We start from the raw sequence: 27,994 nt of genomic DNA, 5'->3' as shown, positions 1-27,994 counted from the left end.
ACCTGACAATGCTGCAATCTGTGGGGTACGGAGGTGGGGGAGTGCAGTGGGAGGTGGATGGCATGGAGAGTGGGGGAGGGAGGGCCTGGGTGGGGCTGAGTCCATTCATATCTCCAGCCATTGGCATGTGGGTGCCCATCATAGGAACTGAACAGAAGCAGGAGGAACAGAGAGGGTTATTGCTATAGTCACATATCAGCATCCTACTGGTCCATCCTGCCTGGTTTAATGTTACTAAGAGCCTAAACTATCAGTCTTCCTTTTTGGCCTTGTCTTCCAGCATATCCCCTCATGCATCTTATGTCTAGTGAAACAGAATAGTCACCAAACTAATTATACACTTTTAACGTTTGTACTTTCTCTTAGGACAATCTCTTCCCACCCCTTTCTCTTCTTCCAATTTTCTGTCTTAATGTTAATATATTCTGCCTTGTATTTGCCTGCCTGGATTATATTTCTTCTCCTTCACTAGACTAATCTCCTATTAATAGAATAGAGACTTTATTTTATGCATGTCTAGACCCCTCGAAACCCTGGCACAGTGCCTGGCACAGAGTAAGTGCTCAGTAAACTTAAATGAACAAATGCAGAACTCTGTAAATGAGAGAATGACCTTTGGAATATTTATTTGGAAGTAGGAGTATTTACTGAAATATTTGTAGGGAACCACAAGCCTAACAAGGAAGAAGGTAATTACAGATTATCAGTCTTTCTTATGTTTCATTTTAAGATTGTAAGCAGGAACAACGCCCACAATTACTGGCATTTCACTGAACCATAAACTGCAAACATTCACTCGATAGAGATGAAAAACTTAATTCTAATAATATTTATAAAATAAATATTGTGTTTCAGGTTAAAAAAGGGAAAGGTCTATGGACTACTTTGCTGATTCAAGAGCATAGGCTTCTCGTGTCTCAAATCTGTTATCTCCTCTGACTTCCTGCCTACAGAAAAGAATCATTGTGAAATATAAATAAGAAAAGGTAGGTAAACTGTAAGGCACACAAATGTGGAGGATCATCAATATTAACACTATTCTGTCATCCCAAGAAACAAATCAAGGATTCCAAGAGGTCAGGAGAATGGAAATAAGGTTAAAAAAATCAACAGTTTCTATCCCTTTCAGTGTCAAAATAGCAGACCTGCTGAGGAGTCAGGTTTTGAGCCTTAGGATTCATTTATCACTAGGAGAGAACAGTTTGGCAGCTGTGGGATCTCTGTTGCCATATAAGGTAAGCGTATCACAGCCTCCCCTATCTCATTAAAATATGAACATGCATCATCAGATTATTGGGGGTCACAGCCCTAGATCCTGAACACCTCATGAAGAAAATTCAGTCTCTTCAAGGTAGACACTGAAATGTCAGTTAAAATACTTAATTAAAATTATGAGGGATTTCAAAGGACAGAATCAAGCCACTGGTTTTTAGATTTTACAATGTCAACCTATGAACTGCTCAATCTTCTGCATACTTGAGGATGTTGCATACTTTTCTGCATTTTTACCATCATCCTTTCTTTTCAAGTTGAGGCATCCACTTTGCCAGGTTTATTTCTAATGGGCATGATAATTAGATTTATTATAAAGCTATATGCCAATCATCATCCATTTGGAGGTCCAATTCTCACATTGCTGATTTCATACTTAGCTTTATGCTTATGTTATAAGAATAATTTTTTGAGGGAATGAGTAAAGGGGAGGCTTTTTTCTCTATAGGTCAATTTCCTCAGTATGGCAGCATAGACAAATTGAGAAGGTTAAGATTGTAATGACAAAATTATATAGTATTACATACGTACAGTGATACTTTAATGCGTGGAAAACTGAGCATTAGAGCAGAGAGATTTGTCCATATTTATGCAGCTTATCTTGCAAAAGAGCCTGGATTAAAATCCCATTCCCTAGATTTTAAGTACACTCTCCCATACTACTTCCCAACTGTTGAATAGATTTCATCTATCCCAAAGGTTGGGAAGAGATAGGGCCCCAACCAGGTTGAGAGATGACAGACTGTTCTTTTCTCAGTGATGCCTATCCTTCCCTAAGGGAACAGTCTTCTCAATCTCTAGTAGTGTGCTTTGGAATGAACCATACCTCTGAAAAATGAGAGGCGTACTCTGAGAAAACCCAAGCCACTCAGCTTCTATCTGAGCTGTCCCACTGTATCACTCACTGAGCTTCAGAGCATGTCTTTCCCCCACCCCAGTCTTCTCCCATGCTCTCCATGTTGGTCTTTCCATTGAAGCTAAGGGGGATGCTCTTACTGTTGGCTCCCATGCCATCAGGAATGGTGGTGGGGGTGAGGGCGTTGCGCTGCTGAGGGTTGATGAGCTGGCTCACAGATGGCAGCTTGTTCATGCTGTTCATTTTGTTCAGAGGTGGGGAGCTGTTGCCATAGGAGGACTGAGACTGCATCGAGGTCCTAGGAACACAAATAGGGGAGTGACAGTGAGCATGGAGCACTGAAAGGTGAGAACTGCTCTTTTCAAATGAATGTCAGTTTAAAGCGTGGTCTAGAACTGTACACTTGCAAAGAAATTCCTATAAGATTGATAAGTTATTTTTGTTTCCACCCGAAAAAATTTTCTAATGAGGGAGGGGCCGAAAGGCTATCATCAAATCATATGCTTCCTGAATGGGGAGAGTATAGGACTTGAATATCTTCTTTAAGCATCACCTTTGTGAGGAATAAAATAAATATGGCTTCCTTTTCCCTCAGTTGTTCCCACCATAAGCCTTCTCTTCTCTTGTCCTTTAACCTAAACACATTTGAAGAACAGTAAGAACAACTGAGCAAAGGCCTGATGGGTTGTGAATGGCACATAAATGCTAAGTTCAAATTGCAGCTGAGGCATTCCACTTGGAGCTTCTGAGGCTTTTTGGGATATACAGAAAATATCTGCAAAGCCAATCAAACAGGACATTTGGTAGTACTTCTCGCTGTCATGCAGAGGCCCCAACTTGGAAACATGCTTTCTGGGCTGAGATGTTCATGGTTCATGAGAAAACTTGTGGAAATGTCAACAGCCTCTCCATGCAGGAGAATCCTGAAGCCCAAAGAACTGTCTGATGGCTTTCCATAAGTCTCCTGGGAGGCAAAGGAAGAAATGGACAAACAGGTTTCCATTCAGCATAACCTTCAGTTTGGAAATGTATGAGAACTGGCTTATCATAATATGTTACAGATGATATTCCCTACTCAACAGCCTTTTCTGACTTTATATATATATATACTTAACTGGTATATACATATATAGTGATCTTTTTTAGAATGAAGGCAGGGCCTACATTAAATTAGGAGGCTCTAAGTCTCTGTGCAAGCCACTTAACATACCTGCTTCAGTATTTCATGCAAGAAAACTGTATAAGCTATACAAGTATAATTTACTTCATGAGTTAGATAATAGAGTTAAGAAAACTTATCAGACATTGTCCCAACTTTGAGAAGCCCAAAGATTAGTGCATACAACCTACTTTGTAGGGCTATGGGGAGAATTGAATTAAAAAGAAAAGACAAGGAGTAATTTTATAAAGAATGTAAAATTTACGGTGATTAATTATGATGATCACAGAATGAATCTTGGCTTTGAGCATATTCTAAGCTGTGGTGGGCCAAGCTCTCCTCTTACAATCCTCAAACAAAACACAATATTTTGTTCCTGTTTGTCTCCTTCCTGCTGTAACCATTTTTATATTAGAGGAGAGATGAAAAAATTTTTTTTCTTAGAGTTTTATTTTTCCCTTTTACTTTTACAAAGTTTTCCCAAAACTTTGAAGACACTCTAAATTAACTCGGTTCTTAAGTGAATATGTCTAATAAGAGGTTCCATGTTTTGTTTTGTTTTTTTAAAAGCAGCAGTTTCAGTCAATATTTTAAATCTGATTCATCTTGAGTAAAACAGTAATAGGTTTTGATCTTTGAAGCTGCCATTCTGCATTCTCCGTAATTATACAGAAATGGGGAAGGCTCCAGCCCATACAGCTGCAGAGCTACAGCTAAACGGATGACAACAATGTGCTATGCATCATTTACATAAGTAAGCATGACAATGTGGAATTAACAATTCTGCTGCATTTTACAATCCCTGCCTTTAAAGTAGGGGGACACTGATTTTTCTTTTTAGTCCTTCTTAGTTACTCAAAATTATAGACTCATATTGCATAAATAGGTGTTTATGTAATAAACCTTCCCAATTGTAAAACACTTCAGATTACCAAATTCTTCTTTATTCATTTTATGATTGATTCTAATAACGTCCCTGTCGGGCAGGATGTGGCAGGGTAGAGTTACTTATTCCTATTATACCCTGGGTAAATATAAGCTTCTGAGAATAAAAATGTAAATATATAAAAAAAAAAAAAAAGATCACACGTTACCAAATGGAAGAATTAGGAGTAGAACTAGCGCTGCTGGCTCCCAATCCAATAGTTCATTCTTTCTTTCATTCTATGGCACCTTCCCAGAAATAAGACAGTAATATGTCATAGCTTACAGAGTCAGGAAATGAGAGACATAGTAAGAGAAATGTGGTTGACTGAGTTAGAACAAGGAATGAGAGATATGGTAAAGGGACCCAGCCCAGCTATCACCCATGCCCCTCTGAATCGACTCCATGTCTTGGTGTAGGAGTTTTGCATAAGACTCAGCACATCAGGAACTTCCTTAAGTCCTTATCAAAGTATAGGAAAGCACAGGGCAAGATGCAGAGATACTTTGCCAGCAGCTGCTGCTTCTAACTAGCTCTGCCTACTATAAAGTATCTATGACACCAGATACTCCAAACTCTAGAGGCAACTTGGGAGTTCACAGCCTAAAGAGACCTCTACCTATATCTCCTGTTTCCCTAAACTAGATGGATATATAGCAAGAGCTAATGGAAAGCACTGTTTGAGTCATATCTGTTTACTATTAGGAAAGTAAGAATATATTACAAAGCTCTGCATTTTCACTGGACCCTCAGTTATAGTAAATACCTTCTTCCAAATTCTTTTAAAAAACTCCTTTGTCCCTTTTTCTTCATGATCTTTATTTCTGACTATTTTACTGATTGATTGATTATTTTTATTAGAAGCTTTTTCTGAAGAAATTAGGTCAGAAATCACCAATGAACAAAGAAAGATGATAAATTAAATCTGAGTCGCCTCTGGGTCCAATTTCTGTAACTGGTACAAACTAATTGACTTTGGACGGTATGCAATGTCTGAGTTTCATTTTCTTAACTTATAGTACAGAAGTTTTACTCACTCTGCAAGCTGCTATGAAGATTAAATGAGATCATGTAAGGGTGCTAAACATTGCTGGTGATAAAGTAGGTGGCCAATATATATCCCTTTCTTCACTTCCCCTCCCACCCTTAATATTCAACACTTCAGTTCCTGGTCAAAAGGAGAGAGGGAACCTGTTGAAGAATAGGAGGAAGTGGTCAGAAGTGGCAGAAATTTTTAATTGAGCAAATCTGGAAATTATGGGAAAGGGATGCATGGACATGATGGAGTCTGAAAAGGTCAGGAATTCTGAAAGTGTCTCCTATGTTGCAGAAGTGAGTTTTAAAGTCACCAAGGAAGAACTTCAGGGTAGTTTGTTTATTACTGTATTTGCAACATCCGAAATAAAAGAAGCATTCTGATGACCTCTGCACACTGTGGAAAAAGGAGAGAGATTGAATGTGTGGTCAGTTTAAAGGTGTTAAAGAAGAACCAGTCTTTTTCCCCCTTTGCAAACGCAGTGTCACAGTCCTTGAGTGCACATTCCCAACTTCTTCTTGGGAGGCTGAAGAGATGGAAAAGAAGGGATCATGGGACAATGTCTTTCTGGTGTTCTTACACTGCTCCCTTCCCTTTACCAAAAGAAGAAAAAAATAAGCCAGAATACAGTTTTCTTCAGGAAAAATAACAAATATAAGCCTCAGGATGTTGGATGTTTTTCTAGGTATTTACTAGGAATCTAGTGTGACAGATGTAGAAAGGCATGTACATTTCATGTATTTCTAGTTTGAGGAGAAATTCTGGTGAAGTCAAGTCCCAGTTCTTAACTCTAACAACTTAGGCTTCTCTATATATTGCTAATAACAAAATTCAGAATATCAGAGCTGAAAGTGGTCATTAGATCATCCAGGATTAGAGATTATGACTCCTCCTTTGAGATCTCATGGCTCTCTCTGGGGTAGAATATCAAAATACTTGAGGAGACACAAATTCAAAATCATCTCTATTTCCCAGGAGATGCCTAGACTTCTACCAGAGAAATTCTTCCCATGCCAATTAAGAAGCAAGTCTCTAGTGGAATCTGGTGATACCTCAAGGTAAATGTATTTCACCAAACCACTTTTGTAGTGCAGAATTTGACAGTGGAAAGGAATGGTGAGGGTAGAGAGAGAACACTCCTGGTATAAGAAACATCAGAAAAAAGGGAAGACATGGAACATGAGAAAAGGAGTTATACCTCCTTTAAATTTTGCCCAGTGTTGCCCATAAGCAGGGTGATCCTGCTTCTCAAACAAAGGGCTGCAGTTATTCTCTGGGCAGGCCCACTGTAGTTTAAAAATATTTTCCATCAGGTTAAAATGTGCATTTATATAAAGTCACTATACTCCTGTTAGAAACCGACATAAAAAGCAGGGTGAAAGAAAATAAAACTGAAAAGAAAATCACAGGTTAAAAATTAAACATACTCACTAACCTTTAAGGGTTTTGTGAAGCAGTCATTAAATCAGTTGGAAGTATTTGCAAGCATAAGAGCATCTGATCTTATCAGAATACTTGTATCTCAAACATAACTTTTCTTTTCTTACATATTTTCCTAAGTTACTAGATTAATTATTTTTATTTAGTACAATCTCTTATTAGGTTTATAAAAGCAATTACTCAGGACACAGAATTTACCATGATTTTTTTTTTTTTTTTTTTAAATATACTGGACAACAAGTTCCACTACATTTTTCTGGCTGAATATTTGCTACATTCTGTATCATGGAAGCCAAATTATTCAATACATCTGGATTTGGTTTAAATTCCTATTAGTATATCTTTGAATTTAAGATACAACTTCAGGTTTGTTCAAAGTTGTCAAAAAAAAAAAAATGATATTTTGGTGTTTGGCTGCCTACAATGAAATTAAACATGCATAGACCTAAAATGTATTTTCAAGTTAGTGTAGGCACTGTAATTTATTCTTAAGATTGATGATCTTGATACTAGATATCTTAAATAAAAGCAACCAGATACTAACAAAAGAAGTGTAGACAGAATTAAAGTGAATATTATGATCGTTATTCTTATTCTTAAGACCTAAACATGGTACTTCAAGGACTTTAAAGCGAGATATCCTGGTATATATGGAAAACCCAAACAAGCAAGAGAGACAGAAAAGAAAAAAAAAAAAACTGCAAGATAAACCAAGATGCAAAATTTTATTGAAAATTAAAATCACACATCCATAAAATAACAGCCTCAATAACAAGAAATCATTGCCCTGGGGACACAGAGTAAAGAGCTGTGATATGCTGTGGTGAGAAGGGGGAGAAAGGAGATTTCTCAAGTCTTTACACTATTAGTTTAAAATGTTTTAAAATCAAAGGAAACAGATTTTTTTCTAAACTCTTTGAGTCAAAAGAGGAGGCTCTCTACTCTTTCTATCTTTAATTTCTAGGCCAGGAAGATTGAGTTTAACATTGTGTCTGCTTGGACACCAATTAATTAAAAACTAATCACTCAGAAGAAAAAAAAGAATATAGGTTCTATCCGGAACGTGGTGGGGCCATCTTATGGTAGGATTAACGCATAGGGGCTCTAATCAAACAATTAAGTCAGAGATCTGGGGAGAAGAGCTTAAACTTCTTTCGGGTCATTGAAGGATAGTATATAACTGCTTGGGGCAATATTGCTGGAGTGGTTTTTCCCTCCCTATTAAAATCACAAAACATGTTCCCCTGCCTTAGAGGGGGACTAAACAGTAGTTCGATGTGCAAGGAAGACCGTGAATCATATCAGATGCTGACATATAGTGGGCAGAGGTAGGATCCGATACAGCATCCGTGCACATTCTCCCCATCTAAGGGAAGGAGACTAATAATGCAAATGCAAGTTCTCAGAAGAAGAAAAGCTAGCCTCCAGACTGGCTGTTTTTGGTAATTATCATTTCTCTCTGCCCAGCAGTACCCTTGATACCTTAGTTCGTTACGAATGCAATATTAATGCATAACTGGCATTAAACAGGCCTGACAGGCCTTATGCACAGATAATAACTTTTTTCTCCTTTTCTTAAAAAGACATTGTAAGTTTGAGACCTGCTCAAAAGCTTATTTATGAGTTTTAGAAATACAACAGAAGGTAACGGAAAAGGATTCCAATAAACATCTTAGTGTTCCTCTCTGCACCTGACCTCTCCCTCCCAAGAAACAAAAAAGCTCACGAACACAGTGGCTCCTGGTTGTATCCGATGCCAGATCCACGGATACCACATCTGCAGAAAAACGTCCTTTCTCGTAAAGTTTTGAGTCCCTTTAAAGGATTTTCTCACTAGTGGCTGTGTGCCTTTGAGCAGTTGGGTCTCTGAGCCAGTTTCTTCAAGTCCTGCTTATGAGGGCCGGATAAACACATACACACACACACACACACACACACAACACAGGAACAAAACAAACACAAACACTCAAAATGAACAGAGCTGGGGTTCTATGGGTACACTGATCGGTTTGGGGGGTTGGAATGTCTAAAGAAGACTTCAGATTGTTTTGGAGTTTCTCTCCGGGGCTCCACAAGCTCATTCCTGAAGCAGGCTGAAAGGAGACTGCAGAGAGGAACCAGAGAAAAGAAAAGATGAAGACTTAGGACTTCATATATTCAAATCAACTGAATACAGAAACATACTCCTCTTACCTTCATGATCATAGTATAGGGAGAATAGAACGCCTGAGAGACCATTTTTGCTTCATCATTTTTATCCTCCTCCTAAATTACTCAGGCACTTCAACCTCTCGAGATCTTTATGAAGGAGAAATAATGCAGTAGTACTGTACCAAAAGTATATCTTAGAATCACCTGTGGAAGTTCCAAACTATGCATTTCTCTGGATCCTTTACAAGATGAGGCTTGGCCCAGGTGCATATATATATAGTTTGGGTGTGTGTATGGTCTGGGAATCGAACCGGGTCTCCCACATGGAAGGTAAGCATTCTACCACAAAACCACCTGTGAACGCTCTAATTTTTAACAAGTTCCAAAGGTGATTCTGATACACACTTCTGTGGCAGACTACTCGACAAGGTAGGTCAAGGTGGCTTAGCATTTGTTTTCCTTGACTGAATTAATTGAAAAGGGAATGCAGTGACACGAATAAACTTTAATCCTTTCTAAAATGTCATCTGCCCAATTATTATACCTCATTACTGTTCTTGTCTAGCCTAAATACAGAGTATGAAGAAATATGATCTTATCAGTCTGGGGACTGTGTCATCGTGCATTTGTAAAGAACTATTAATGAGCATTTTGTCTGTGTCCAGATTGAGATGGATACATATCTTAATCCTTTCAGTCAGAATCTTGGCCTATAAATGCATCCATCAAACCCATGAAAGCAACTTTTGCATAATTAAGAAATCAATTATGCCACAAGGATGCCAGGAACAAACCCTATTCTTTTTCTAAAGGTTGTGCAACCCCACGGATTGTTTGGGAATTCTTTCCCAGGGATATTTTTTGGATCACATTTGATTATACCTTGCAAAGGAATAGTCATTTTTATTTGGTTCTACTGGGACTGAGTGAACCATTTTATCGGGAAGGATCAGTATCATCTTACAGGAAAACGCTGGAATACAAATTAATAGGAATGCAATTTAGTGGATATTAAAGCTTTGACTCCTAGATTGGGTATTTTATTCGGGCTAGGGAGATTTTCTTGGAGCAAGGACTGCATGAAACAATTGTGTGGTGCAGAAATGAAACTAGTGTCCTATTTCTGATAAGAGTGTATGGACCACACTCTGAGACTTAGAACTGAGACCAATTCTGCAATTAGTTGTGAGAATTTAGAAAAGTGGTTTAACCTCAGAGCTTAATTAATCAATCTGATTTTTCTTCATCACTGCCACAGAGTGAATAGATCTCTGCCCTGACTACTTCATCAAGCAGCTGTGAAGTTCAGAACCTAAATTGTGAAATCTCATGCAATTCCATGATTTATAAGGCAGACCTTATGAAATTGCCTATATTCACCTGACCTATAAAACTGTCAATTTCAAACAAATACTCTGGAAATTTGGAAATTTATAGAAAACTGTTAGTCACATCTATAATTTTGGAGATTTGTGCTTTCTGCTGATTTCTACATTGATAATCCTGAAAATATTGCTTGCTTTTCCTTCAAATACACCAAATCTGAGGAAAAAATACCAACATGCTTGAAGATAGTCATAGACAAATAAGCTGAAAGTGATGGGGCTTCAATTTACATTAAATGTCAATTGACTGATACAGAGACAGGATAATGGGAATAGACGCTTGTTTTAGTTTTATTATTACAACTTTCGTAACTAATGAAGCAGAACAGATCATTGAAAAAATTCTGCTCTAACACTGACTCTCCTAGCTACATTACGAACTGACTATGAAATCACAGGAGTAGTTCACTGAGCCTCAGTTTTCCAACTATAAAATTAAAGGGTTAGAACTTATGGTCTTGAAAACCCCATCGTTCTCCAATATTCTACTATAACCTGATTTGTGTTATTTATGAGCCACAATCCTCAACTGATCACCAAGGAAAAGTAAACACTAAGGAAATCTCAGGATAGCACAGATTTGTACTAAAATTAAAATGAAATTCATGTAGAAACTCAAACATATTTTTCCAGAGGAAAGCAAGAAAATTATACTAGGTGAAATTTTAACACTGTGATGTTAACCTGAGATGAGGACATCAACCAAGAACGAGAAACTCCATATAAAGATGAAAAATTAATAGTAGTGGCCTGAAGTATAGCAGTCAAAAGATTGTCAAGTGGGTCTCAAGTAGCTTTTGCAAAACTATTTTAAGTGTTAATGCCACTTGAAAATATGAAAGCAAGGAATTACAACTCTAGTAGAAAGACAGGGTCAAATTTGTCCTCTCATTAGATCCCCTATATTCATACCAATGTGGACAAATCAACTACACTAAAATAAAATTTCTCCTAAATGGTACAAAATCTACTTGTATCCATAGCAATTTGATTCACGGCAACTCAGTGTAAAATCTATCTTCCATAAAACCTACGATCATGAAGGTAACTCTGAAGGAATTTTTAAGAAAGGAAAACCATGCACAAATGAAAGCAAGCAAAGAGAAAACACAGTGGGAAGCTAATAAAAATTACTGCCCCTTTGTAGAAAGCGTATTCCCTCCCCACTAATTTCCCCTCTCCCATAAAGAAAAATACAAAATGTTTTCCTTCCAGCATAAAATTGGCATTATGTTTTGGAAAGGAAATCACAGGCTATTATAGGCATTTTGCAAGCTGATTTATTCTTTTTTAAATGATTGCCAGAGAATTAGATTTCCATTTTTCTTTGTCTAAAAAGCACCTAGTAATTCAGGTGCTTTCTTGGACATCTACATAAAAATAAGAGCTAAAAATAAATTCAACTAAAGAATACAGCAACTGGAGAATTGATATAGATATATATCAATCATCAGAGACCCATGTATATACAATGTTACAAAGGGATAATTAGACCAAATGTCTATATTTTGCAAAGATTTCATTTTGCACTCAGTTAGATTTCCATGCACAAGTTATCACCGCTGAGGTTAGCTCTTACACATTACTGTGAGATACTGACTCATGAACATGCAAAAAAAGTGAAAAAAAAATCTGTCCCTAAAATCTTTGAGGCTTTTAAAAATAACATTAAGATGAATTTTCTTCTTTGATGAAATAAAATTGTCTTATGATATATGGCTTATAAAATTTTTCCCTTTAAAGAAATGCCAGCCAGTCAGACAATAAGCACTAGATAAACCATCATATGGGAATACTGGTTTTCATGTATGCCTGTGTAAATAACAGAAATAGCACATGCCCCAGACAGATGTTCATCTTCCTGGCTTGTAAAGTCTCTTCAACAATAACACTAAGCTAGTCCCTCTATTTTAAATTGTGCTTTTAGCTTACACAATGATAAGGATAAACCTACAGCACTTTCCTAAGATTCCTAAGGTGCTCTTGCTAGGAATTCACCAGAATTGCAAACTGCTTAATCTGTTCATTATAAACCCTGAGAAGGCAGGAATCCCATCTCCCTCATCTTTACCCCGAATTCCTTCACATAGGAGATTTTCAGTAAAGATTTGTTGCATAAATCAAATAAACCATCTCCGTCTTACCTAACTGACAATGGGTACATTACACCATTTACCATATTTTCTGCCTGGAGACTAACGCTCTCAGACAAAAGGTTTTGTTAGATATTGAAATGCCTCCTGAAAATCACTATAGGATTTCCCCAATTGTTTTACTGCCTCTCCACCTTAGAAAATTCATATTAGCATCCAAATACTACTATCAATCGAAATCTTAGCCTCATGAAGTAATGAAAGAAAACCCATACATATATCTAGAATAGGATTTGGCAAACTGCAGCAGGTAGGCCAAATCGAGCCCATGACCTAAGAATGATTTTCATATTTTCAAAAGGAAAATGTCAGAAGCAGAATGATGTTTCTTGATGTGAAATTAAATGAGATGAGAATTTTGGTGTCCAGAAATAAAAGCCATACTCATTCGCTTATGTACTATGTCTACTTTTGCACTACGATAGCAGATTGGAGCGGCTGCAAGCCTAAAACTGAAAAGCCTAAAGTATTTACCATTTACTTTTCTGTAAAGCTACAGGAAAAAAGTTTGCCTAGTCCTGTGCCAGTTAGACTTTTGAAACCACACCAGTTAATAAGTATCAGTTTGGTCTGACCAAATTTTTCCTGTTTGCTGGGAAAAAAGACAGGAAACGGTAATTATTGCAGAGCAACTCTGTCAGTCTGATATGTTACTGAGAAATTCTCCTGAGGTCATTCTGGCTGAGCCAGGCTTTTCCAGAGTGAATGGAAGCAATTTGGGAGTATTTCTTAATACCATACTGCCAAGCATGTCTTAGGAAAGGCACTTATCGCCTCTGGGTTACCCTTTCTTCCTCTTCAATTAATGCTGCACTACCCTAGTTTCTTTGATCTCTGGTGTATAGTTTAAGTGGTTTTGCATTTCAGTACAGCAACCTTGAATGTTAATAGTCAACACTATTTTTCAAAATATTCAATACTGGATTAAATAGCCAATAATAATATTTCTACCTAGTGTCTCAAAGAATCAGCAGGTTTGGCAATGCCATCTGCAACCCTGACTTCTAATTCTTCGTTTGGGGAGCTCACTGACCCCAAGGAAACTGACTCACCTTTCTGCTCAGCCTTACATATGAAACTGTATAATCACAATTTGCAAGATTTTCATGCTAAAAGTAAATGGTGAGATCTCTGCTGGGCAAAAGGGTTTGAGACACTAGCTTAAAGTTCTTTGAAGCAAGAGCAGGCTTCTCTTTCATCCCTCTGCTGCCCAACCCCACAGTCCAGAGCCAGCTAACAGAAGCTTAGAGGTTGGCTCTCAGCTATGAGAGATGTCCTTCAGCCTCCTTAACTGCATTAGTATTTATTTTGAAAAGAATAATGAGCTCTCTTTCTTATTCTTTCCTTAGCTATAACTGTATAGTAGCTAATAACACGTCAGGAAAGAACCATTAATTATCATTCATTTACATTTCTGTTGTAAGAGACAATCTTTGCCTTAGGTGAGCAAGTTTGGCTTCATTTCTTTTTGCCCAAAGAGTAAAGTCATATGTTTGAATTATTCAAACTGGCCCAAATTGCATATGGTCTACATTTCTTTATGAGACTTTGGCAATATTTCCAGTACAGACACAATATCTTAATGAAGCTAACAAGTGATTATTCTTAACCACAGAAGGGTAAGTAATAAACAAGAGTCCTGATTTGCCAACTTCCCTTCCTTTCACAGGAGCTATTCTATTCTGATTAGCCATAAATCAATTAACATAATCAAAGATCAAAAGTTAAGGTAAAACCATATATATATATATTATATATAATATATATATATATGGTTTATATTATATATATATAATATATATATAATATATTATATATATATATATATAAGTTGTCATGTATATTCTAATATAGTTGCAGAATCTGGAACAATTTATCCTAAACTGCATTGCTGGAAGACAGCCTAGGGTAGGGATGCTAAAACATAGCATTGTGGTACTACTTTGCCTCCTGCAGCCAGACATTTTCCCAAAGAACATGTACCAGATCTCAGAATCCTTCTCAAAGCAGAATTCTTCTCAGAGAAGTTGCTTCATTATAAAACCTATTTGCTATCCCTGGTCCACAGCAGTTTCCCCGATAGTGGAACATGTGCAGTTCAGAAGATGTGTAAGACAATCTACAGATTATATGTTTTTTAAATAAACACAATATTACTAAAATAGGGTATGTGCTCAAATTCCTTTTGCTGGTAGATGTGTAAGGATCCAAAGAATAGAGAAGACAGCTAACTTGTGAGTGTGGGTGTCTTTGTGTTTTCCTGAAATGGTTTGGATTCAATCTCAGAACATAGAAATTCTTGAGGGGATGGCTATGATAAAAAACATAGAAAGCAGAAACTAAAAAAAAAAAGCTGTATGCTAGCTCTTCAGAGCCTAGTAGGATCTGCTGTCTCACAGTCTCACCTCGCACATCACCCACTGACCACACTGTGGCTTATTCACGTAGGCAGTCCCCCTTGCTCATGCCCCCCCCAAAATGACACATTGACACACTCACTGTTTCTGAAGTAAGTGCTGGTGCTGCTGCTGCTGCTGCTGCCTGTAGGTTTCAATAGTGTGCTGAGGAAGGTACTGCATGAGTTCCAGGGACTCTTTGATCTTCAACAGCATTTCGTAAGTCTCACGACCCCTCACCTATGTAAGTGAGCAGGCGGAAATAGTAAGGAAAATGAAGAACTGTAGGAAGTATCTCTTTCCGGAACGACAAACGTTTTTCAGCCAGGGTTAAAATGTGCTTCTCTCTCTAAGACAGTCTTTACAAAGCTTAAAATGCTTGAGCAGATCCAGGGGCAGGGAGAGACAAGTGAGGCATTTAAGGTACCTAGTCTGCTCCTGAGGGTGAGTGTCTTAAAATTTTGCACTGTAGGTCCCTCACTTGCCTCAGCCTCCTGGTCCCTGTAGGTGGGGCAGAATTTGTCAGAATTCAGAAATGGAAAGATTTTCTGTATCATTTGTTGGATTCTCATCCTCCAAACCTCAGCACTGGAATCACTTACTCTGAGAAATTTTTCTTGAGTTCTCTCTTTTAGGCTGAGTCTGTTGTCCTTCCAGCCCTCCCACATCCCCAGGCTTGGCTCTATTGAAGCCTTTATTTCATTATAACTGCTTGTCTCCTCACCACAACACAGGTTCTTTGAAGTTAAGAACTCTGCGCTAGTCATCTCTAAATGCTTGGGAGCTAGCATATTTGTCACTTAATAAATACCAACTAAATACATGCTAAATTAATGGCGTATTTTATTTACGCACTTCAGTTTGTCAAATTCTTTACTACAATTTAAGGAAGGTGCACATCATTATAGGGTACCTTCTTCATTAATACAAAATGAATTCTTATTCAAATGATAGCTTTCAAGTGGGTCCTTTCAAACCTTCAGCTGAAAAAATATATATATATATGGTGGAATATGTAGCATATCAGGATAGCATTTGAATGACAGTTCACAAGCCCCTTTACAAATGCAGTCTAATAAACAGGACACTGAGAATCTTGGCTAACTTGCTCTCTGCTTGATCTACCTGCAGTCTATTCCCCTGAGGATCAGGAACCAAAGGAGGTGGGAAACAAGGACTGACACACCCAAACCTGTTGAGTTGCTTTAACTTCAATCCAGGGCGGCAGTTCCCAATCAAATCTCTTGGCCCTGCTGGCCTGAGTCTCATGTCAATGTAGATGGCACTAAGTACTGTACTGGTCACACATCTTTGCTAACACTATAGATAGCAGAGACTTAAGAAGAAGTCAAACAGCTGGGATGAGGGCCTAATAAAGGGCACTTCAGTGACCCAAGAAGGCTAGTAGTCCTTGTAGTAGGAAGAATTTTCTTACATAACAATTGGACTGAGCTTTTTAGCCGTTCATATGATATTGAGAATTCTGCCTTGCTTCACTTTCTTTACAACACTGTCTGAAAGAAATCACGGTTGATTCTCCATATTTGCTGTACTATCTACTTTGCAACTCTTTTTGACAAAATACTAGTCCTAAATTGGTACGGCCAAGCTGTCTAGGATAATATTATCATTCTCAAATGATAATGTGCAAATTAATTTCAAATATCTGACCAAGAAAAATTCTACTAGAAGAGTAGCTCTGACTGGGCATGCAGGTTAAGTGGAGGAGCCCAAGCCACAAATATATTCCAAGGCTGTAGAAAGAAAGGGTGTTTTCTTGATTTTTCAAAATATATATTCTACTTTATCTCACTAGCTATTTTCTTCCCCCTTTCCCATTGCCAGTGATCATTGGAAGATGACTGTATGGTGATAACTCAGTCAAAGAAGGTGAAAAATCAAACACCCATGAATACTCAAGGGAGACTCACTGGTAAGTACAAAAGTTCATCATCTGGGGATCTTCGTTTTTTGATGGATGTCATCTGGATGCCATGTGTGTTCTGACGAAAAGCTGGCAGAGGGAAAATGCAAGTTTTACCCTGGGGACACTTTTGTAGCAAAAACACATTTATTAAACAGACAGTAGCACTAGCAAAACCTGTGAGTTTAGAGTTTCTACTTCTAAGCATCTAGTTGCTGATGACTGCTTTTATACTGAGTGCAAATCTGGCAATAATGAAGTGGGGTGACGGTGGGGAAGCACAGTGAAAACAAGAAATTCAGATGCTAGGAAACAGCCTTTGACCTAAGTTGCACTTCAGGTTAATCCCTTATATTGCTGGAGTGTGTGAATTGTTAAGGAAAGGAAGCTAAATTGGCTTTGTGTTTTAATTTTTTGATCATTTCTCTTCCAAGGATAAATGATTGCAGACATTGTCATGTCAGTGCATTCAGCCTCATGTGCTTACCCCTCTAGTTCTAGTACAAACATTACATAATTTCTGACAAAGAATCTCACTTCCTAGGACATAAGCTGTCTCCTTTGTAAAATGAGGGGATGGAGATGATAAATCCCTAAGGCTTCCAAATTTACAAACTGCACCCATATATAGCAGTGATTCGTCTACCAAATATTAGATAAGTGGTCCTGCTGAAATTCAGAGTTGCCAATGTTTGGTAATAGGGGTGCTCAGGAAAGAGTACAGGAAATATGTGACTGGGCAAACTCAAGAGTAAAGTTAGGGTGTATGGACCAGAACTGCTGGTCCATATGGTTATGCATAACAGTCATAATCAAAAGAATCGAAAGCAGGGACTTGCACAGTTAAGTGTACCACAGTGTTCACTACTGCATAATTCATGATAGTCCAAAGGTGAAACAACCCAAATGTCCATCAGCAGGTGAATGGACAAACAAAATATGTTATATCTATACAAAGGAATATTTAGCCATAAAGAAGTGAAATACTGGGGCAGTGGATGAACTCTGCAGACATCATGTTAAGTGAAATGAGCCAAATACAAAAGGAGAACTATGGTAGATTTCTCTTGTAGGAAATACTTAAGTGAATTCATAGAGACAGAAAGCAGAATAGTGGTTCCTGGAGGTAAGTTGGGGGTGGGGAGTCTTTGCTACATGAGTATAAGTTTTGGTTTGGGATGATGAAAACAGACAGTGGTGGAAGTTACACGGGATTGTCAATATACTTAAAAGCAAAGAGCTGCCCACTTAAAATGGTTAAAATGACTTTTATGTTACATGTATCTACTAAGTCCAGCCCACTTGAGGGAGGGGAATTAAGGGGCACCTTTTGAAGGGAGGAATATCAAAGAATCTGTGAACAGATGTTAAAACAACCAGAGGAGGCAGGATCCATAATGGCTTGTCACAATTAAACTGAAAACTTTTATTTTTCTTAATGGCATAAAAAATAATAGTACATCACTTAAAAACATAAAATTAGGTGGATGGATGGATGACAGATGGATATATACAAGCGTGTGTATATGTGTAAAACTGTGTATGTATATATGTGTGCATTTATATATATGGTATATATATATATACAATTTTTGAGGCTTAATCAGGAAGATAGTTTAAGAGAAAAGCCGTTGCCAGAGGATTGCTCTAACAGTCTGTTGTTTTCCTGTAAAATGTAGGAGAACATTTCTATTTCTTCTGGATACTAATTAATGATAAGTTCACACTCCTTTTGCATGACATAGATCATAGTGTGGTATACTTAAAACATTTGTTGTAGTGATACCAGGATTATGCAAGGTAACTTCTTGATCCAAATTCCATTACAAGTTGGAAGCATGTGTAGATTGGTGGTTTTCAAACTCTGTCACCTAGACCTCTAGTCTCTGCGGAGGTGTGCCTCAGGGGCAAGGGCTGACTGAGCTACAGACCACCCCTGTCCAACTCCCACCCCTTCAACTGGAGCAGCTCTGCTTTAATCTATTTTGCATTGTATCATTCCTTGAAATATTTCATTTTCTACAAAATACTCAGTGCTTAAAAAAACAAAATGACCTAAATCATTACCCCACTATGAGCTGAAGTAACTGAGCCCAATGAGGGCCATAAATCCAAGACTTGATGAAAAACCAGGTCTGCTTACCCCCCAGTCAGTGCTTTATGAAATGTACCCTTAAATCTCACTGTTCCCATAGACTCATAAGGTGCGAAGGGGCTATTTTCAGACCTCCTGGATAACAGAAGGAAAAATGGAATAGACAATGATAGCAGCTCTCAAACTTCAGCTATGCCGAGAATCGCCTGGAGGATTTACTAAAACACAGGTTTCTGGGTCTCGCACCCAGAGTTTCTGATTCGACATGTCGGGGACCAGAGAATTTGTGCATTTCTGCTGTTTCCAGATGATGCTGACATTACTGTTCTGGGAGCTGCATGTTGAAGGCCACTGGACGAAGAAGTCCCTGCAATGATGATTCGCTTTTGTAAAGCTGTAGGGTACACGTGGAGTCCATTTCAGTCCCTCCATCACCGCTGTAGCTTGAGACCCCTCCTCTGGGGTCTCCAGTCAGACACTGCATCTAAAGCTCTTAGATCTTATCATACTGCCCTCCAGTATTGCTCCCCTTCACCCCTTCACCCACCCCCACCCCCGTCCCCGAATCTTGAGAAGCCTCAAGTCTGCACCATTCGACCACTACAGCTACTTACGGCGCTTCGTACCATCGCCGTTTTTGGTGCTGTCCGAGACTTGTTGCTTTCTGATACTGTCTTCATCTGCCTTCCTGTCTCTCCCTGGGCAAGCACAGATCCGGGCCTCAAAGCAGCGTCGGCCCAGGACTTGCCCACTAGGAATTAGAGAAGAGGGGAAGAAGAAAGGGTTAAATTCAAAGAATTTGAAAGTCCCCTGGAATTTTCCCATTTCCATTCTTTGGCTGGTCATCCCCACTGTCCCACCACCACCAGCTCAGCCATGGCTGCTTTGGGGATGGACCCTAAAGCACTTGGCAGAACACAAAAGTGCTTAAATGCCACAAGCGATATTAGTAAATAACATTCCATTTGTTCTGCAAAGCACCTCCAAGCCATTAACTGAACAGCTGTATTTAGCTACATATTTTGAAGGAAACTTGAGTTAAGCCAGGGGATGTCTCAGGATCAAATCCCCTTAGGCAGCCTAGACTAACTTAAAGAAACTGTTAAATGCCTTGGGGTGGGGGGTGGGGGTGGGCACCCATGAAAACAAACACTTTCTAATCAGAAACAATTCCAGTCAAATGTCAAGAAGGTATGAAGCAACTTGCACACCTTCCCACCTCTTTTTTTCCATCTCTTTATCCACCCCTTTCTGTCTCCGCTTTCTTAGATCCTTTATGTAAGTGTTTGCAGCAAGGATTTAGAACACAAAGGACAAAATTAAGGGTAGCTCTCTGCTGTGTGTGCAAAGTTAACGATAAAGCAGAAACAATTTCACTCTGCCCTCTGCCCATGCCTTTAGTTGAATGACAATTCTGCACATGGCACTTACTCTCTGGTTTCCAGAGTAACAATGATTAAAATTGGACGGCGGTTCATCCCTCCAACACAACTGCTGTTACACATGAAATTGTACAGGACTGTTGTGAATTCAGTGCCAACCTGAACACAGGGGAAAAAAGAGTCTGCGTTAGCAATGGTTTGACCTGGTGTTTTTTCTTTTCTATTTAAATAACTCCACTTTTGATAAAGGGATATATGCTTCCTTCTAAGCCAGGCAAGCTCTGAAACTCATTAGAGGTCCCTCTTTGCCTTGCCTCATGGGAAGCCTAAAGTTAAGGTTTGCAGCACTATAAAAGGTGAGGTGGGCTTTAATAGATAAATTATCTTTGACTCTGTTCACTTGCAAGCTGATCCCTATCACCCAGTTCAAACAGGCTACACCACACACAGGAATATCACTGAAAAGGGAGAGCTGAAAAAATTACCAAAAATAGTAGCAATGCTCCAAGGATATTTTCCCTATGCTAATGCAATAGTATAACATAGCTTTGAATGTACACTTCCATAAATAGCACCCTGAAGCTCAGAAGACCTTCATAATGAGATCATCTAGGCCAAAGTGCTCATTTGTAGATGAGGCAAATGAAGCCCAGAGACAGAAAATCACACACCAAATATCCACGTAACAAGCTAGCAAGCCAAAGCGCTTTGGTCTTACTACTCCAGTTCTCTGTCCACCATGCCACTCTGCCACCTAGTCATTAAACCTCAGCTAAGGGATCCCACAAAGGTTGTCCCATCCGCAGCCTAGTGTGAAAAATAGGTGCATCTAATACTGGTGCACATCCATTACCAGTTCAAGTGCCAGTTAAATTCTCTGCAGAAAACACTGCTATCTATAAACCTGGCTGTCAGCTCAGTTGCAATCTACCTTTCAGGTGGGAACAAGGGCACAGAGCCACGTTGCCAAGTTAACTCAAGTCAAATCTGGGAGTTTTGAAGTTTTGAAGGGCAGAGGCATGTGGAAAAAAAGGGAAGGAAGAAATACGAAAAGTTAGATATTTGATGACAAAGACTAAAAACAGTGATAGCCACTAGAAAGACTCCCTATCACCAAAATGAATGCTTCATCCTCAGTCTTCATCTTTTACCTGGGGTGGCTCATAAGGCACCAGCACACTCTGCCTTCCTGTGATGGGGTCTTCTACATATTGGGCATGGCTATTCCCTTCCACTCGAATCAAGTGGCTAGGAGGAGCAATCTGTCCTGCAGAACAAAGAAAAACGAAAGAGTTAGCTCCTCACCCTCAAAACAAAGAAAGCAATAAGAGAGTGCATAGACAGGACCCTGGTGGTCTATTTGTTTAATAAAGGAAATATATGTCCTGGAAAAAACTGTTGCCATATATCTAATACGTGAAAGTATCACCACTGTCCTAAAAAGAGAAAGGGCTGGATTGATCATCTCTATTTGAGGGAACAGTCCTACGCTTCTGTTGCTTCATTAAATGGTGCAAGTTTAACAGAACTCTATGGCTACATCTCTGACCTGATCCACGGAGGAAATACTGCCAGCTTCCCTGGACAATGGAAAGAAAAGGTACAAGATAAGAAAAATATGTTTGGCCAGGAAGATGCTGTCCCAAAATGTGAATGGCAAAAAATACTAAATAAGGGGGGAGCAGATGGCAGGGAAATGACTTTCACTTTGCCTATTCTCTACCTCTTTATAAAGTCTCCATCTTTAGATCTTGCTTTGGTCTTAAACATGAGAAACTGGCTGGTTGGGTTGGGGAAAAAAAAAGAGAAGCAAGTTCTAACACAGCCAAGGGCAACTTTCACAACATTGTGATATTTAGCAGAGCCCCCTAAGACAGAAGCTGCTCTAAAAACTGGGAATCACAATGATGTTATACACTTTTGGCCAAATGGTCCCACTCTAAGGAAACTACTGAATAAATGGAAAGAGCCAAGTGTACTAAGATGTTCTCTGTAGCACCATCTATTATGGTACAAAACTAAGAGCAACTGTTATGTCAAATGATGAGAAAGCATGAAAAACAAACACATATACAGTATTTTTACTTTATACAAAATGATCAATAACCCTAGTTACATGCAATAATCTTTACGGTATAATGTTGGATGAAAAGTAAGACACAGAGGTATGGACAATGCAGGCATGTAGATGAGTGCTAGAAATTAATACATAAAAAGTAGTTGTGGGAGGATCATTTCTTTTTCTTCCCTTCACACTTTCTTCTTCTATTTTTTTTTCATCATTTCTTGCCTTTTATACTCTTCTTACTCTTCCTGTTCTCTAGTACTCTGGCCTTGAAAACCGTTCTGGGAAAGGCACTAAAGCTGAAAATTACCCTGGCTTGGACTGAGCAGTCCACTTGACATATTTTTCCCCTTAAGCCCTCTCACAAAGAAAGGGGAGGGGGGAGGGACGGAAGGAGCAGGGAGACAAGTCCAAGGCGTCTAGTAATTATCGAAGTTAAATAGTTCAACCACTGTAAGATCCGTAAAATCATTTATCATTGTTCTCAGGCATTCTGTCAACCAAAAGGGAGACTGAGCTCACATCAGGTGGGAGAGGGGTGAACCAGGTATTTGGTCCCAAACAAAAATCCCCACAGGAGCTCTACCCTCAAGCTGCTGAATTGAACAGCTACCAATTCCAGTTCTCCTTACCCTCATTGAATTCACGGCTCAGCTCATGGTTGGGGCACCTTTTCACCACCTCGGTGACGTGTTCAGCTTTCTTGTAGACAGGCATGGCACGGATGACAGCACCCTGAGGAGGTGGGGTCAGCACCTTGATCTGGATGGGACATGTCTTTGCAATTTGGCAGTACAGTTTCTTCAGCTCGGTGGAATACTGCTTAGACACAGGGCCAGAGGGGGCAGGGAGGGAGAAACCAAAAGGAGATATTATTACATTCCAGATCAGAGCAAGGAAAATATGTCCACTTTCTATAGCTATAAGCTGCATGCTCACTACAGGCTACTATATACAGACACCTAGCAATCTTATTGAAGGAAGTTATATTCATTAATCAAATGAATACATTTCTGCTATTTTAAATAATATGTTTTCAAAAGGTTTCATGTTTATCAAAACACATTTATCCCATGATTTCCTGTTTTCTTTTTTTAGGATGAAAGAAATGAGGCTCAGATAGGTTTAAGGAGTTAATACCATGAACAGCTTCATAGATGATCAAAGACGAAATAAAAAATAATGTTCTCATGTATTGGATGACAATTAGCAACAAACCCAAAAGCTTTCTATTCAGCATATTACGATTAGCTTTGTTCTTACTATTACTATTGTACAGAGAGACACAAAAGAATTAATGACTTCTGATTTTTTTTTTTTTTAAGATGGGATACCTGGCAGAGAGTAAAGTAAAAAAAAAAAAATGTTTTTTTTTAAGATGGAATGCATTTTACCTCAGATTAACCAGTAAGAAAACTGCAAAGCAAGTAGTGTAAGAGGAAGTGAGACACAGAAGGGGCTTTTGCCCCTATTTTTGGGTCTGACACTCTCAGAAGACAAGGACTGGCTTAATGTAACACAACAAACTATGGCAGCAAAGGGATCAAGATGCAAAAGAGTGCAACTCTTTCACACTTCCTTCCTCAGGGAAAGGAAAAACAGGGTAAAGAAAGCATGAGATTTAGAACCATATAGAAAAATAAAAGTCCTATCCTGTGTTACCTCCCCTTCCCGTTACTGAACCAGAAGAGAAAGTCTCCATTCTAACCTTATACTACATTAAATGTATCACCCTTGCTCTCTGAGTCAGTGCCCCATCACTACATTCCTACTAGCTCTGACCCTGGAGGGGAAACCACCAGCATCAGAGTAGACATCTAGTAACACTCATCCCAACAAAGGGTAAATGCACACACACACACAAGGTGCAATCCTAAATTGGCAGTGAATCCTTCTAGGGGAAAGGCTTGGGGTTACGGGAGACAGAGTGACACATGGAGTCATTACTGATGGATTCCAACCCAATTCTGACTAAAGGCAAATATCTTACCAAAATGCACATTTAAAAACAGATGGCTTGATTTCTGTTTTTTTGAAATATATCCTGTATTTAAATAATCTTTCTTTTTTTCCTAAATAGTTCAATTCTATGAAATTTTCAGTTAATTTCCCAATGCTGGAAGTGGATGGCATAATCAGTTATCTATGCCTATGGGCCAAGAATTAACATGGGGACAGGGTTTTACATAGCTTGAAGAAATAGGAAACATGCCAAAATTCAGCCACAAAAATAAATTTCTAGTTGGGAAACACTAAATGAAATCTAGGTGGCTATTTCTGCTCTTGTATTTTTAACTAATGACTTTGCAAACAAAGACATTGTCTTAGGACAGATTAAGGATTCAATATTGAGAACTCTAAAAAAGATAGCATATTTCTTTGTGTTTTAGATAGGAGACGTATAACATAAAACTATGAGTTTCATAAGATGAACTTTAGGAAACAAGATTGAAAAATACTGTCAGCTAGCACCTGAAGGCATAAGCAAATAAGGCGTCCTTCCAAGTATGTGAAGATTGCAAAAAAGAAGGGTAAGTGTTCAGAGTAGGATGGTTTCTTAAGAGAAACATTCCATTTCAGTAATTGATATACTATAAATCAGGCTTGACAGACTAAGGAATAAAAGTCTTAAAAATAAGGTTAGGCACCATCAGGCATTAACCCTCACTCATTATCAAGGGCACAGGTGTAGAATCTAATTTCCCACCTTAAATGATGATGATATGATAAATAATAGCTCCACCATTTACTCAGTTCTGTTGTAATGAATTTAAGCCTCACAACCCTGTGAGGAAGGTATTACAGGTTAATCTTTTATCTGAAATCCCTGGGGTCCCATGTTTTAGTAATCAGAATCATTTCAACTTTAGAAAGGAGTAAAGTCCATATAGCATGTGTTATAAATGCCTCCAAGAAGATTTAGGGCAGCACCCCATAATCAAGCATGAACATTTCTGCAGAGTTTATGAATACACACTAACTAGGAAATGACTAAACACAACCTTATGGTTCAGAACTGGATTTTCACACCAAATAAGCAAGTGGGTCTGCCACAAACTTACAACATTTCAAAATAAAACAACTTTTGGTTTTCAGAGCTCTCTGAATTTCAGAATTGTAGATAATGGACTATGGCCCTATATCATTGTCCCCATTTTAGAGATAAGAAAAATTAAGGCACAGGGAGGACTTGCCCCGGATCTCATGGAAGAGCTGGTTAGAAACCAGTATAGCATATAAGAGTCTGTCCTAGTCCTGTAACGACAGTCCTTCAACCCTCTGTTCTCTTGGCTCAGTAGTGCAATTTTTGTCCTACTTTTGTTTTTTTCTAGTGCCCAACATTGTGGTTATTCTATGAGCCTATTTAAAATGTATGCAATCTTCTCTAACATTAAAATGGAGCTCACATGTGGTCTGATTTAACATAAGTGCTTCCTCTATATTGATTTCTCAGTACAACATTTGCTGATTTAATAGCAGGGAGAGGTAGCAGATGATAGAATTGACAAAGATCTAGGTTAGGAGGAAGCAGACAGGAGTCTAGAGTCGGATGTCTACGAACTTCTTTTATAGCTTTGGGAAATTCCATTGTTTAAGGTCCTTTCCTTTCACATGGCTTACTAATGAATTTATAAGGTCCTTTGAGTTCTGGCCCCTCTATCTGTCATCTCTCCCATTTCCCCTCTCACGTGCACCTCCCACCCTGTGTTCTACTAATACAGGCCTCAAACTTCTTGATGGGTCGGAAGCCTTTATCACCCCAATTCAAACATCCTCTTCCTCGTCTGGAACACTCACGTTTCTTTTTCCTCTCGTCTTCACCTCATGGCAGAACAATTGAGATATCTCTCCCTAGCTAGGACTGTAGACCATATTCTCCCATTTTAGTGATGAAGGTTTCATACTTGACTAAATCAAAATGCATGACCAGGTCAAAACACATTGTTCATTGCTTCTGGTTAAACTCCCAGGCCTGCCATTCCATTTCTGGAGTCAGTGTAAATAGTCTGGCAGGATTGGGTCTTTGCAAAGCCAAGTCTCTGTAACTCTATTTGCTTCATTTGTTCGCAAATTGTTCTGTGATGTTGTTTAATATTTTCCCAGTCCTAAATGCCATCTCCTCGGCCTAAAGTATACTAACAATTTCTTAGATTGGCCCTGCTTCCTTTAATCCTTACCAAGTAATAGCTTCTATCATCATCTCCAATTTTCCAGGCTTCTGCAAAATCACCAAAAACGGGAATCTGATCTACAACAAGATTTTTAAATACCCTGGTAATTCAAGTCCAGAGAGACTATTAATTTGAACACTTAGGCCTATTTTACTCTCTCTTTCTCACTGGGATTTCTAAACTTCACCTCTAAATCTGGCCCCCCAACACTGACTTAAAATTCTTTAATTCAAAGTCCTAAATTATTTGTATATATGTATGTGTTTTGTATTGCTTTAACTGCTTTACTCCTGCAAAAGTTACTGCAAAAATACACCAATTCTTAAGCATAAAAGACTTTTATGAGTTTTACCAAACGTGCAAATATTCTCTTCCCCCATCCAAAAAAGTTCCCTTTTGCCTTTTTGTAGTTAACCCTCCCCATCCTCTGGCCCCAAGCAACCATGTACCTACTGTATCTCATAATACTTTAGTCTTTCTGGAATTTCATATAAATGGAATAACAGTATATAGTCTTTTGTGCCTGGCTTCTTTTAATTAGCAAAATGCTTTCCAAATTCATCCTTGTTTCTGCATGTGTCCGCATTCCATTTTATTTTTGAGTAGAATTCTGTTATTTATCAATCCACCAAATGTTTTCTGCTTTTCTCTAATATGAATAAAACTATTAGGAACATTTGTGTATAAATCTTTGCAAAGACATTTGTTTTCATTTTCCTTGGGTACATACTAAAAATATGATTGCTGGGTCACATATTAAATGTATGTTCAGCTTTATAACAAATTGCCAAACTGTTTTTATGAAAAGTTTGTGCCATTTTACATTGCCAGCAGAAAGTATGAGAGTTCCAAATGCTTGCTAACACTTGGTATTGCCAGTTTTGCTTTTTAAAAAATTTATCTTAGTCTAATAGGTGTGCAGCAATATTTCATTGTAGGTCAAATCTGCATTTCTGTGATGATTAATGATATGGAGCATCTTTTCATGTACTTTTTTTTATTTGTACAACTTTTGTGAAGTGTCCGTTCAAATCTTTGCTGACCTTTAAAATTTTATTTTTTAAATTGATTTACTTGTCTTATTTGAGTTACAAGAGGTCTTATAACTCTTACTTTATAGTAAGCTTTGAAATGAGGTACTTTCAATTCTACAATATTGTTTTTTTCTATTTCAAAATTGCTTTGGCTATTCCAGATCCTTCCTCTCTATTTAAACAGGGCATCTTTAATTTCTCTTAGGAAAGTTTTCTAGTTTTCATTGTGCAAATCTAGACCACTTTTGTTGGATTCATCTCTTAGTATTTCATTTTTTAAAAATTACTGTAAATGGTACTTAACAAATTTCACTTTCTAAGTATTTGTTTCTGATATATGATATAATTGACTTTTATATGTTGACTATGTGCACTATTGCATTTGACCTTGCTAAATTGAATTATTAATTATAATAATTCTTCATAGATGTCTTGTGACGCTCTAGGAAAGAATCTTGTCAACTAAGAATAAGGGCACTTTAGCTTGTTTCTGTCCTGTCTGCATATCTTTTTATACTTTTTTCCTCGCCTATCGAGGACATACAGTAC

At 38.3% G+C, this 27,994-nt stretch overlaps 1 protein-coding gene across 6 annotated transcripts in view; it reads right to left on the bottom strand.

The window, feature by feature from the left end:
* Positions 1-27,994, bottom strand: part of TP63 (tumor protein p63) — a 143,699-nt gene that overhangs the window by 7,654 nt on the left and 108,051 nt on the right. For 4 of the 6 annotated variants that reach the window (XM_077117872.1, XM_077117868.1, XM_077117871.1 and 1 more), the window contains 8 exons: positions 22,872-23,058; positions 21,326-21,441; positions 20,224-20,333; positions 19,407-19,543; positions 16,705-16,787; positions 14,877-15,013; positions 2,269-2,426; positions 3-147 (listed from right to left, as the gene is read on the bottom strand). In XM_077117872.1, coding sequence (XP_076973987.1) covers positions 3-147; positions 2,269-2,426; positions 14,877-15,013; positions 16,705-16,787; positions 19,407-19,543; positions 20,224-20,333; positions 21,326-21,441; positions 22,872-23,058 — 1,073 coding nt within the window. Of the gene's footprint in view, positions 1-2; positions 148-2,268; positions 2,427-3,511; positions 8,793-14,876; positions 15,014-16,704; positions 16,788-19,406; positions 19,544-20,223; positions 20,334-21,325; positions 21,442-22,871; positions 23,059-27,994 lie in introns of those variants that run through there. The other 2 variants (XM_077117869.1, XM_077117873.1) reach the window with 2 other exon arrangements.

The sequence above is a fragment of the Tamandua tetradactyla genome, chromosome 10 (assembly GCF_023851605.1).
Source record: "Tamandua tetradactyla isolate mTamTet1 chromosome 10, mTamTet1.pri, whole genome shotgun sequence".
NCBI classification, from domain to species: domain Eukaryota; kingdom Metazoa; phylum Chordata; class Mammalia; order Pilosa; family Myrmecophagidae; genus Tamandua; species Tamandua tetradactyla.
Note: the sequence above shows the minus strand (reverse complement) of the source record. Positions and strands in the feature narration are given on the sequence as shown.